The sequence below is a fragment of the Castanea sativa genome, chromosome 10, assembly GCF_040712315.1.
Source record: "Castanea sativa cultivar Marrone di Chiusa Pesio chromosome 10, ASM4071231v1".
NCBI lineage: Eukaryota > Viridiplantae > Streptophyta > Magnoliopsida > Fagales > Fagaceae > Castanea > Castanea sativa.
In genome coordinates, this window is record NC_134022.1 from 36,198,218 (window position 1) to 36,210,500 (window position 12,283).

Genomic DNA, 12,283 nt, shown 5'->3' on the forward strand with positions numbered 1-12,283 from the left:
CCAAAAAAATATTCAACCACAAGTTAATTAGAAAGGTGAATAAAAAATATTTTTTCTTTTATAGCACTGTAGCACTTTAGTTAAATTTTTTTGCTTTACCTCCACTGCTGCAGGAGGATTTTTTGTATTTGAGTGGAGTTAAAATAGCTATATAGCTATTTAGCTCCACTGCTACAATTGCTCTTAACACTTCTAGTGCACTAGTTACAATAAAAAGACGATTTTAGACACGTATCATTATCACAACGGACCAGCGTCACCGGACAGAAGACAAAAGCCGCAGCCTAAAATTTATATAAAAAAAAAAAAACTAGAAATCCAAAGCCAACCAAATCGAATCCTTCCCTCTCTTCTCTCATAAAAACGCACACACACTCCCAAATCAAACTCTTCTCTTTTGTCTCTCATTTGTCTATCTGTCACTGCCTCCAACACCAACACCAACTACCTAAAGCAACCAAACTTTCCACCCTGACGGACCACTCCAGGAGACTTGTCAAAATTATATATATATTTTCATTTGACCGGCGGGCCACTCAATCTCCCGCCAAAAGCCCATGACCCGACCTCGACCTCGACCTCGAATCCCCGAATCCGAATCAGAAACCCGAAACCCCACCGGAGAAGGAGGAGGAGCCACCGCCATGCGACTCATAGTGCCTCTACAAGGCGTCGTTCAAGGCCGAGGTGGCCTAATCTTGGGCTCTCTAATCCCCTGCGCTCTCTTCTACTTCTTCCAGCTCTACCTCAAACGACACCGTTCTCCCAAACCCGGTTCCAACCCTACTTCCCCTTCTCAATCCTCGTCTAACCTCCCCGACCTCCAGCGCTCCTCGTCTCGATCCAATTTGTCCTCTCGGGGCTCCATTGGACCCGTCCAGGTCTCGTCTCGGGCCAGCTCGATTGCCAGACCCAACGACTCGCCGTATTATATCGGGTTGGATAGAGTCTCTGAGGATCCGTACCACAGGTTGGATAATCCGAATGGAATTATCCAGCTCGGCTTGTCCGAAAACAGAGTCAGTATTTTACTATTTTAACCTTTTTTAATTAATTGTTTTTGGGTTTGTGGTAATGGTTATTTTTTGTTTTTGTTTTTTGGTGATTGAATTTGTAGCTGTGTTTTGATTTGATTGAGAAATGGCTTTCGGAGAATACGAAGGACTCAGTAATGGGAAGGGACGGTGGTGATTTGAGTATTAGTGGAATCGCGCCGTACCAACCGTCCGATGGATTGGTGGAGTTTAAAGTGGTAAAAGTGAATCGCCTTTTAAATTTATAATAAATGCAAATAAGCTTTGATTATTTGAACAACAATTAAAAAAGAAGAAGCTTATAGATTAGTGATAATTTTTTTTTTTTCCATTTATTTTTTGTCCATGTATTTTGCTTTTGGGCATGACCGCATGAGCATAAACTGCTTAGCCCGTCAAGGACTAGATTACCTGGCAAGGTGGGGTCAGTTGGTCGTAGGTTTTATTGGCGAGAGACGAGTTCAAAGTGCTCTTCTTTAGAAAGATTCTCTACGTTATTTAAAAAAGAAAATTATGTCCATGTATTTTACTGGTGGTGACATTCATAATGACTGTTGTATTTCTGTACACAAGTGATCAACCAATTGTGTAATTGGAGATAGGAGTTGAGTTTGTGTTTGTGTTTGTTAGAATGATAGTTAAATGATTAAATTCATTGTTTCCTAATAGCTTAAGCTTTTGAGATTATTGATAATTTTTCTATGTTATTATTTTTAACAAATTTTTTTTTTCTCTGGACTTTGCAGGCTATGGCAGATTTCATGTCTCAGGTCATGGGAAGAGCTGTCTCGTTTGACCCATCGCAGATGGTGTTAACGGCTGGGGCAACTCCTGCTCTTGAGATACTATGTTTCTGCTTGGCTGACCCTGGGAATGCATTTCTTGTCCCCACACCATATTATCCTGGGTAAGTTTCTGTGAATAAAACCGTTTTTTGAATCACTAAGAATCACCCCCCCTTCTTTGATTTTTTGATGCTCAAATGTACTGTTGAAGTTAATTAAGAATGTGATCTGCAGTTTTGACAGGGATATGAAATGGCGAACTGGAGTGGAACTAATACCAGTTCACTGTCGTAGCACTGACAACTTCATTATAAGTATCACTGCTCTTGATCAAGCATTTAATCAGACAAGAAAACGAGGAATTAAAATTCGCGGGATTCTCATCTCCAATCCTTCAAATCCTGTTGGCAATCTGTTACCACGGGAAACCCTGTACAATCTATTGGACTTTGCCCGAGAGAAGAATATCCATATTGTCTCTGATGAAATATTTGCGGGGTCTATGTATGGAAGTGAGGAGTTTGTGAGCATGGCTGAAATTCTTGACATGGAAGATATCGACAAAAACAGAATTCATATAGTATATGGTCTGTCGAAAGACCTTGCTCTCCCCGGATTTAGAGTGGGGGTTATCTATTCATTTAATGAGAGTGTTTTAGTTGCTGCTAAAAAGTTAACAAGGTTTTCTTCCATTTCTGCTCCAACCCAGCGGCTACTAATTTCAATGGTTTCAGATACGAGATTCATTCAGGAATACATTGAGACCAACAAGAAGAGGATACGGGAAATGCATGATCTGTTTGTGGAAGGTTTAAAACAATTAGGAATCAAGTGTGCACAGAGTTGTGCTGGTTTATACTGTTGGGCTGATATGAGTGGATTAATTAGCTCTTATAGTGAGAAAGGGGAACTTGAATTATGGGACAAGCTGTTGAATATTGCTAAGATCAATGTAACTCCTGGGTCTGCTTGTCATTGCATAGAACCAGGATGGTTCCGGTGTTGTTTTACTACTTTATCCCAAGAGGATGTTGTTATAGTTATAGAACGGATCAGGAAAGTTGCTGAAACTTGTAAAATTTCAAGTTAAATTACTCTGAATTATTTATATTTGTGCTGATTGCCATGTTCTATTAGAAGTAAATTCCTCAATTGTTTCAGAAAGGGTTGTAGACATGGACGGCTTCTCATTGATCATGAATTTGATGTTGTCTCTCTTGGAGTTCTAATAGAGTTTGAAATCTTGATACATTGCAGATTTTGTAAATTGTTTACAGCCTCAAGTCCCGGAAACAAAAACTTCAATGATTTTAAGAGGGAACTATATGGTGGGAATTGACTGCAGAATTTTCTTTTTCCACAAAGCATGTAGAATTTCTTCTACATCAGTTTCAGTCTTGGCAAGTGCATTCCCTTCCTGTGTAATCCTTCCATCATCTTGCTGCCAGATATGAAGATGCAGCATCCAAATGCTCTGTTCTTTGTCAAATCCTGTCATAGTTGCATTCAGGCAAGATTAAAAGCTGTTTTCACATTCCTTATGCAAAATGACAGATAATTAGAAATATGACATTTGTTTTATTATTTTGTTGTCAATAGAAATCAACTTCATATGTATAATTCTGCTTTCTATTTTTTATTCTCATTTTAATTGATGGTAGATGGCTGTTAATTATACCTACCAATTGTTCTTTAGTAGGCTAATGCCCAGATATAGTTTCAGGGAGTTAGAGACAAGCAAATAGGAAGCAACAGCTTGAATTTTACCATTGATAGATTCTGTTTTCTCATTTGAGCAGCATTTCTCTGCAAACTCCTCCTCCTGCTCATCATTATCAGCTCTCCAAGTGTTGGGGCCTTCCTTACCATGACACTACTATTGCTTTGACGATCATTATGTTTACTTTTTGGTTCCAGTGGAGCCTGGCAGTCATTTTCCAAACATCCAACCTTGTTGAGGAAGCCAGAAGTGGGTGGCAACAGTGGAAAGAGGCATTCCAAGAAAGGAGCCCTTACAAGGCTTGCAGTGCCAGTTGCATAGCCGCTTGTACTACTGTCTGTTTCGGAAGCTGGTGAGGAAGGAGTTTCCAGCTCGCCACTTTTATATTCCTCCGCTGAAATTTTCTCTACTGGAACAGCAGTAGAAATTGCTGTTACTGACACAAGGCAATTCGCTAAGAGAGAGGGAGGTGAGCTGAATGTATCATCTATCTCAAAACCGAATGTTTCGACATCTGCTTCAAATGAATCATCACTATAGCTGTGAGAGTACACTGAAGGAGAAGGGAAGCTGATGAGATTTGCTGGTGAGGTTGGAGTTACTGAATCTTGTGGTGGTTGTGAAAATGAGGGCAGCGGTGTGCCTGGCTTTTCCTCCCACAAGAAGGGCACTGAGGCAACAAGTTTCACTGGAGGATTTGGAACTGGTTTAACTGAAGAAGCCTCGGGCTTCCAGTCTCTTTTAGGTATTCCTGGCCTCACTTCCCAAAGAAAAGGGACAGAAGGTGGTTGCCGAAGCTGCTTTGTGTTTGAGTTTTCTATCGATTCTTTCTCTACCATTTTGGTATTGGATCTATGCCTCCTATAGAAGTATACCAGTTTGTACCAAATATATAGAAAAAATTAGCTACTAACTTACAGTACATGCTAACTCCACCATTTTAGTGCTGGAAGATATCAGCTCATGCTAACTGCACTATCTTTGTGCGTGATGAGATTAGGTGACCTGCTTTCTATATTCTCTCTCTCTCTCTCTCACAATAAGTAAGCTAACACCACTTGAGACCTGGTCAATTGTGGTAAACGCTCCTCGCTGGGATATATACTAATCTTGGGGGATTAGAGCCTGCGGTATTTTTGTCCAGTGATTTCCTGACCTGAAATCATTAAATTAGAAACATAAGGAACAACCAAATATCCCTAGCTGATTTTGTGGTTGCTTAGCACCTAGATATCCTCCCCTGATAATCAGAATGAGAATTTTCGTGAAAAGAGTAGATCTTGTTGCAATTTTTAAGAACTTGTGGGTATATTAAAGTGTGAAAGATTGAAATATATGCCTTCTCACTTATCAAAAAATAGATATACTATCCCCTTCAAAAAAAGAAAAAGAAAAAAGAAAAAGAAATAATATACTATTCCATGAAGTGGTACGTCCCAAGATAAAAACTACGTAGTACCCCATATCTATCAATTTGAGAGAGTTTTAGGTAAGTAAAAAAAAAAAAAAAACCCTATATTTTTAAATTGGATAATAATTATTTGATTATTATTATTAGATTGTTTAAATTAAAATTGATTATAATATGTTTGTTTTTGGGTAACCCTCATTTAATGGACATGACTTGGGTCTAGTGTCTTGTGCACTAAATCTTAATACTATATGGCTACTGGTCAACACTAATCACATATCCATGTTGTATTAAGTCTAGTGCATAAGAAGTACTGAACACTTCAGTATATATTTTTCTTTAAAAATAAAGGAAAAATAGTGTTTGATTGCTTGAAATTAAAATGGCTATGCATCTGTCAATATAAACATTGGTGAGATGGGGGATATCCTCCCACCATATGCCTGTTGCATCCTAATCCTTTGCTTTTGTTTTTTTCTTTTAAGAGAGAATCTTAAAAAGCCTTATTGTTGCTTGTGCTATCTTGGCTGCTCTCGCCTCTAAATCAAATGATCAAATTGATTGGCAAATAACTCCCCATGATTAGTGTGAGCACGAGGTTAAGAGGCTGAGTGTAAACACTATGCAAATGTGAGCAATAGCTTCATACTCATACATTTAGCAGTAAATGAAATTTTTTATTTAAAATCATATTCCTATTAGTATTGACAAGTTAGTTATGAAAGAATTTTTTTTTTCTTTTTTTGAGAGAGTTTCAACCTATGGCGTCTGCTTCTGATAATAGCTAGCTCTTTATTATCAGACCAAGACACCAATCAGCTTTCGGTGTAGGCGGGAATATACCCCAGATATCTTATACAACCATCAGAAACTTTACCAGTAGACATCACTTGACCAAGAACTAGCAGTCATGAGACTTAACAAAATTGTTTAAAGTAGTATTGCGTTGAAGTTGGCTTGGAAAATCTTCTCGCAAATCTTGGGTTATGGATTAAAATTTCAAATTAGTATTCAACTAATCAAAATAAAGTCAGAAAAGCAAATCTACAAAAGGTCCTTGTCAACCTCAATTCAAACCATAACTTTCTCTAAGCAAAATTGAAAACTTTTGATATAAATTCTATACTGCTTGGTTTGTTTATTTGTTTGTTTGTTTGTTTGTTTGTTTTTGTTTTTTGTTTTTGTGGTAATTCTATAGTGCTTGGTTTCTTGGTTATAGAAACTAGGAAAAAAATAAACACATATAGATAATGTAAGTGCAAAATTGCACCTGGACCCAAAGACAACTACGGGCTCAGGCTCAGGCTCAATGAGCCTTAAACAATGAAATTTGTAGAGTGTGGGCTTGAAATCTAGGTTAGAGGTACTGAGAACTTGATAACAGGCTAAAAGTTACAAACACTTGTAAATAACAAACGATAATTGCAAATAGACCTCCTCAGACGTAAGCCGAGGACTACCTCTGTATTATTTCTCTTTCTTTCTTAAAGATTACAAAAATCCGCATTTTCTTTGTTCTAGATCCCCCCTTAAATACTTCTTTTTCTGATGCTTTATCCACGTGTTGCTCAAACCCCCTCCCCCTAGATATTTCTTTTCTTAGTGCCTTTGAATAGTGACCAGAAGTTTCAATTCTACTGTTTAGGGGTCACTTCCCCATTAATGCGGCCAGGGAGGTAGGTGCATAGTCTTTAATGTAGAGGTGGCAGCCTTTGCTCTTGGTATTTTTCTAACACCGATGTATCTAGAAGGTTCAGGGTTTCCCCCTTTTAACCAACAGTCTTTCAGGAATATTGCCATGACCTTCATAGTGAAGCTCCGAGTTCTCTTGGGTCTATCCGAGGAGAAACTTACCCTCGGATGTGTCCTCGGACCCTCGGCGTATGGGCCGATTCGCAGTACTAACAAATTCTTAGCTCAAGAGCAGGTCGGCCCTCCTTGCTACAGCCCAAAGGCCCATATGCCCACTTGGGTCCTTTTACTCCCCACAATAGCCCCTAAAAACTCTATTTTTCAACATCCGAGGAGAAAAATAGGGTTTTGATCCAACGAGAACTTACCCCACATGTCTTGTAAATAACCGCGCGTGCGAAGACCGTTTCGTGTTCTAGAGGATGCCACTTGGCGGTTTTATTTTCAAAAACGCGCGCACTTATTACCGTAAGTTACACCTTGTCTCCCACGTTCAACGGTGAGATGAGCATCCAACGGCCCTTGTTACTCCGTGAAAATTTGGGCGGGACAATTGTAATTTCGAGGCCATTTCCCGCACGTCGTGACGCTTTGGGAACCTGCGCCTTCATTTATTTCTTCAGAGGCTAATCCCATCAAAACATCAGTAATCACCTTTTGTCTGCAAACAATCCGTGGAAATTCGCACAACTTCAAATCTGTAAGTGCTTATTCTTTTTTCTTAACCCATTCTTCTCGGATCCTGTCCTTGGCTCCCCTTTTAACCGTTCTCCCTCTTAGAACTTAGTCTTTCGTTCCTTTCTGATGGGAAAATTTAAGTGTCTAGTTGATACCGCCACTGGGATGGAAGGTTTTAGAGCTAAGTATCACATTCCCAGCGACGTAGGTTTGAAATACTGCCCGGCGGAAGCCGTGGCCGGTTCTAGGAAAACCGGAGAGGTCATCATCCCGATGGTCTCCTTCGTAGAAGGTGGGATGACCCTCCCAATGAAAAACGTAACCAGGGAGTACCTCCGCAACCACCGGTTGTGCCCCAATCAGTGCGCTCCCAACGTTTTTAGAGTCTTAGGAAGCATCGACGCTCTAAACGAGCAGATGGGTCTGAACCTCACCTAACATGATGTCGCTTTTATGTACGAATGCCATAAACTCACTAAAGTAGGTTATTATATCAAATCCCGCTCTAGTGTAGTTAGGTTAATCTCCTGTCTGCCCAAGTCCAAGAAAGGCATGAAGGACGACTACCTCATCGTCTCAGGCAACTGGCATGACGGACTCCACTGCCCAGTTGTGTGGGGAGATCCAGGTGCGACACCTTAGGACCTAACTTCCCGCCCCATAACTTCATATAAGTATCTTAGAATGTCATTTGCATTTATAAACTGTTCGTCTTAAAGGCCTGACCATGTTTGTCTGTCCTTGGTGTTTTTCTTTGCGTGTGTAGATAAACAACTTGTGCGCCCACGCTTGAGCCACTGTAACGTTGCAGATTTGAACAGAGTGCTTCGCTCAGAAGTGTTCGTAAGTGCAGACTTACAACTTAGGGCGGCTCATTTGATACTAGGGTACGACCCTATCTCCTCGGACTTCCAGGAGATCGAGAACGCCATCATTGCTGGCGACCGGAGGCGTAGGAGGATTCACGTAGCCAGACCACACTTCCTGGCTGACCACGACCTCCCTGACGACCCCAACACTATTCTGTACAATCGTCCTATTGCGGCAATCCCCCTCGCCACGCACTCTCAAGCAATAGCTATCCCAGAGGAGCAGGTGTCTTCATCGAACACGTTGGACGAGGAGATAGATCAATTTCAACTCGAGGACGCCCCACGACCTCGCGGAAACCCGTTTGTTGTTCTTTCCGACGAGAAAGAGGAGCCAGCCGAGACCTCTGGGATCGCGGGCCTGGTGTTAGCACATCCAGAAGACAGCTCCATTGAGGAAGACATGGACGAGCTCAAGGACCTTATGACCGCGAGAGGCGCGAGAGTGGCCAAAAAGGGAACGAGGGGGTCCCAAGTTCCCCCAGCCTTGCCACCACCCCCTCCTCCAGCCGAGCCCAAGCCTCCCACCGATGATCCTAAGAAGAAAAGGAAGGTGGATGCCGAGAGGGCTGGTGGTGAAAAGCAGAAAAAGCCCCGACAACAGCCACAACCAGCTCAGCAGCAAAAGCTAGACAAGGGCAAAGGTCGGGCTCAATCTGTCGAGAGTGGGGAGATCAGAGATGTGGCCGAAGTGCGCTGAGCACCGGTTACCTGGTCTCCTGACCTGAGACTGGACGACGCACCAATTCCCTGCCACTCCAGTATTAAGGCAGTCCAACAAGGCCACGCCCACCACTTGGCCGAGGCGTTGGAGCGTCCTCTTCTGCTGCCCAAGGACATGAAAACCTTGGAAAAGATGGGCCAGCCTCAGTTATTCCTTTCATTAAAAAGGGGTTTGGCTCTGGTAAGTTGCACCTCACACTTGTACTATAGATTCATTTGTAGACACTTTACCATGTTTAACCTCCTGACATTTTTCGCAGGCCATCCAAGAAGTTTTCGCGGCCGAGAAGTTTGTGGAGGATTATCGGAAGCGAGCTGGAATGGAGCAAGAGCTAAGGCAGGAGACAGAAAGGTCCCTAGGCCAGGCCTTAGCAGAAAACGGGAAGATCACATCGCAGCTGGCCGACCTGAAAAGAGATAGGGATGGTGCCGAGGCCAGCTTAAAGACGATGGAGACCCAAGTGGAGGGGCAGCGTAAGCTTCTTTGCCAAAAGGACGACGAGCTCTCTCTAGCCTAACGGGCACGCTCCGACTTGGAGAAGGAGCTTACGCGAATGAAGGAGGAGGCTCGCACCTACAAGCAAGCACTAGAGGCCGCGAAGAAGGCCAGCTATCAGGAGGGGGTGACTAGAACGCAGAGCGGTGACGGAAGGCTTTTGCGGCCTTGTGCGAGTGCGTCGGTAGGGTACGGGGAGAGGCCATGAATGCAGAAGGGGTTCCTCAAGCTTCCGAGCTGAGGAAGCCCGAGAACATTTGGCTTCCCTTAGACATACAGGAAATTGAAGACCCTCCTGTTGTTGCCTCTCCCGCCCTTCCTCCTGTGGTGCAAGAACTTGTTCCTGATCCTACAGAACTTGAAGGTTCCCATAAAGAGAAGGACGAGTGTGGTGGTGCCGAGAAGGAGCAGATTCAAAACGTGGAGCCCCTCATTCCTTCAACAGACAAAGGGAAGCAAGTCTTGTCTACCTTTGAGCTGGAACTGAAGAGCACTGAGGCTGGCAGCAGCTCCCTCCAAGACCCCCCTCCCCTAGTTTAGGGCCTAGTATAGGAACTTTCTGTACTCCCCCCTTTTTTTGTTGTATATAATTAATGAAGAACAGTTTTATTCAACTTTCATTCATGTTGTATTTGTTTTACTTTATTTTTTTTGTGCTTGTCATGAAAGTTCTCACTAATAAATAGTTAAAGGGAGAACAGAATAAATAAGTCTAACTCCACCAATCAAACAACTATAACTTCAAAACAGCCGTATAACTTAGTTTGGATATTGAAAAATGCCGTAGTTAGAAAACTCATATGATGGTTAAACCTTTGTAATCTGAGGTATTGCTCTTAGTAGGATGTAAGGTCCGAGGACCATTCCTTACAAAAATTTGTCTAACACTTAAAGATATAGAGCTTAAGATCCAAATTAATGAATGGTAAGATACTGATTTTCACAAAACGTGTGATAAGAATAAAAACAGTGACAAGATATTAAGAATAGTAACTTCAAATGTTAATTTCCCCAAAGTAGGAGGTCTAAGGACCCGGCATAACTAAGGTTCTGTTTAACAAATGATAAGATATCAATTTCCACAAGGTTGGTGGTCCGAGGACTAAACTTAACCAAGTTTCTGTTTGACTCTTAAGAATAGTAACTTCAAATGTTAATTTCCCCAAAGTAGGAGGTCCGAGGACTCGGCATAACTAAGGTTCTGTTTAACAAATGACAAGACATCAATTTCCACAAGATTTGTGGTCCGAGGACCATACTTAACCAAGTTTCTGTTTGACTCTTAAGAATAGTAACTTCAAATGTTAATTTCCCCAAAATAGGAGGTCCGAGGACCCGGCATAACTAAGGTTCTGTTTAACAAATGACAAGACATCAATTTCCACAAGGTTTGCGGTCCGAGGACCATACTTAACCAAGTTTCTGTTTGACTCTTAAGAATAGTAATTTCAAATGTTAATTTCCCCAAAGTAGAAGGTCCGAGGACCCGGCATAACTAAGGTTCTGTTTAACAAATGACAAGACATCAATTTCCACAAGGTTTGCGGTCCGAGGACCATACTTAACCAAGTTTCTATTTGACTCTTAAGAATAGTAATTTCAAATGTTAATTTCTCCAAAGTAGAAGGTCCGAGGACCTGGCATAACTAAGGTTCTGTTTAACAAATGACAAGACATCAATTTCCACAAGGTTTGCGGCCCGAGGACCATACTTAACCAAGTTTCTGTTTGACTCTTAAGAATAGTAACTTCAAATATTAATTTCTCCAAAGTAGGAGGTCCGAGGACCCGGCATAACTAAGGTTCTGTTTAACAAATGACAAGACATCAATTTTCACAAGGTTTGTGGTCCGAGGACCATTCTTAACCAAGTTTCTGTTTGACACTTAAGGACAGTAACTTCAAATGTTAATTTTTCCAAAGTAGAAGGTCCGAGGACCCGGCATAACTAAGGTTCTGTTTAACAAATGACAAGATATCAATTTCCACAAGGTTTGTGGTCTGAGGACCATTCTTAACCAAGTTTCTGTTTGACACTTAAGAATAGCAACTGCAAGCCCCTGAGGTATTTATAACTTTGAGCGCTAACTAACAAAAGCACATTTTATTAATAATAATACCTTCGAAAGTTATTTACATTCCATGGGTGTGGTACAATTCTTTCATCTAGGTCGGCTAGCGATACGACCCTATGCCGCTGCGAAACAATGCGATAGGGGCCTTCCCGGTTGGTCCTAGCTTACAGTAGGAGTTCTTAGAAGTGCCCGTAACTTTTCTTAGTACAAGATCCCCGGGCGCGAGTGGTCTTAGCTTCACGTTGGCATCATATCCCCGTTTAAGCTTCTGATAATAAGTCATTTGGACCATAGCTGCCTCGCGTCGTTCCTCGAAGTAAATCAAGACCTTTCTCTAGGAGGCCATCGTTATTCTCGGGCTAAAAGAACTCGTCTTCGGGGTGGGAAAACCGGATTCCAGAGGTATAACCGCCTCGGCTCCATAAGTCATAGAGAATGGCGTTTCTCCCGTGGACACAACGCGGTGTAGTCCGATACGTCCACGGAACATGTGGGAGTTCTTCCACCCACTGCCTTTCGCATCGTCCAACCTTTTCTTGAGCCCACTAACTATGACCTTGTTAACGGCCTCGGCTTGCCCATTTCACGAGGATAAGTGCCAGTGGAGTATATATTTATGATGCCCATATCACCGCAATACTTCTTAAAAGCCTTGCTGTCAAATTGAACGCCATTGTCTGATATAAGCGTATGTGGTATTCCGAACCTAGTGACGATATTTTTCCAAACAAACTTCTTGGAATCAACGTCTCTGATATTTGCTAAGGGCTCAGCCTCGACCCATTTAGTGAAGTAGTCCG

At 42.0% G+C, this 12,283-nt stretch overlaps 2 protein-coding genes across 2 annotated transcripts; one reads left to right on the plus strand and one right to left on the minus strand.

The window, feature by feature from the left end:
- The first annotated feature begins 326 nt into the window (after positions 1–326).
- Positions 327–4,946, plus strand: LOC142613826 (putative aminotransferase ACS12). Its single transcript, XM_075786337.1, has 5 exons — positions 327–1,019; positions 1,118–1,252; positions 1,781–1,941; positions 2,054–3,329; positions 3,619–4,946. The coding sequence occupies exons 1-4, from the start codon at positions 558–560 to the stop codon at positions 2,907–2,909; spliced, it is 1,614 nt and encodes a 537-aa protein (XP_075642452.1). The 5' UTR covers positions 327–557; the 3' UTR covers positions 2,910–3,329; positions 3,619–4,946.
- Positions 3,150–4,422, minus strand: LOC142613827 (uncharacterized). The gene has a single exon (XM_075786338.1). It carries the CDS (start codon positions 4,376–4,378, stop codon positions 3,539–3,541), a length of 840 nt encoding a protein of 279 aa, XP_075642453.1. The 5' UTR covers positions 4,379–4,422; the 3' UTR covers positions 3,150–3,538.
- Positions 4,947–12,283: the final 7,337 nt, after the last annotated feature.

Excerpts from the sequence above, each read along its gene's own strand:
- LOC142613827 (XM_075786338.1), bottom strand. The coding sequence starts at position 4,378 with ATGGTAGAGAAAGAATCGATAGAAAACTCAAACACAAAGCAGCTTCGG.
- LOC142613826 (XM_075786337.1), top strand. The coding sequence starts at position 558 with ATGACCCGACCTCGACCTCGACCTCGAATCCCCGAATCCGAATCAGAA. Across the intron at positions 1,020-1,117 it reads TCGGCTTGTCCGAAAACAGA|CTGTGTTTTGATTTGATTGA; the intron begins GTCAGTATTTTA and ends TTGAATTTGTAG. Across the intron at positions 1,253-1,780 it reads GATTGGTGGAGTTTAAAGTG|GCTATGGCAGATTTCATGTC; the intron begins GTAAAAGTGAAT and ends TGGACTTTGCAG.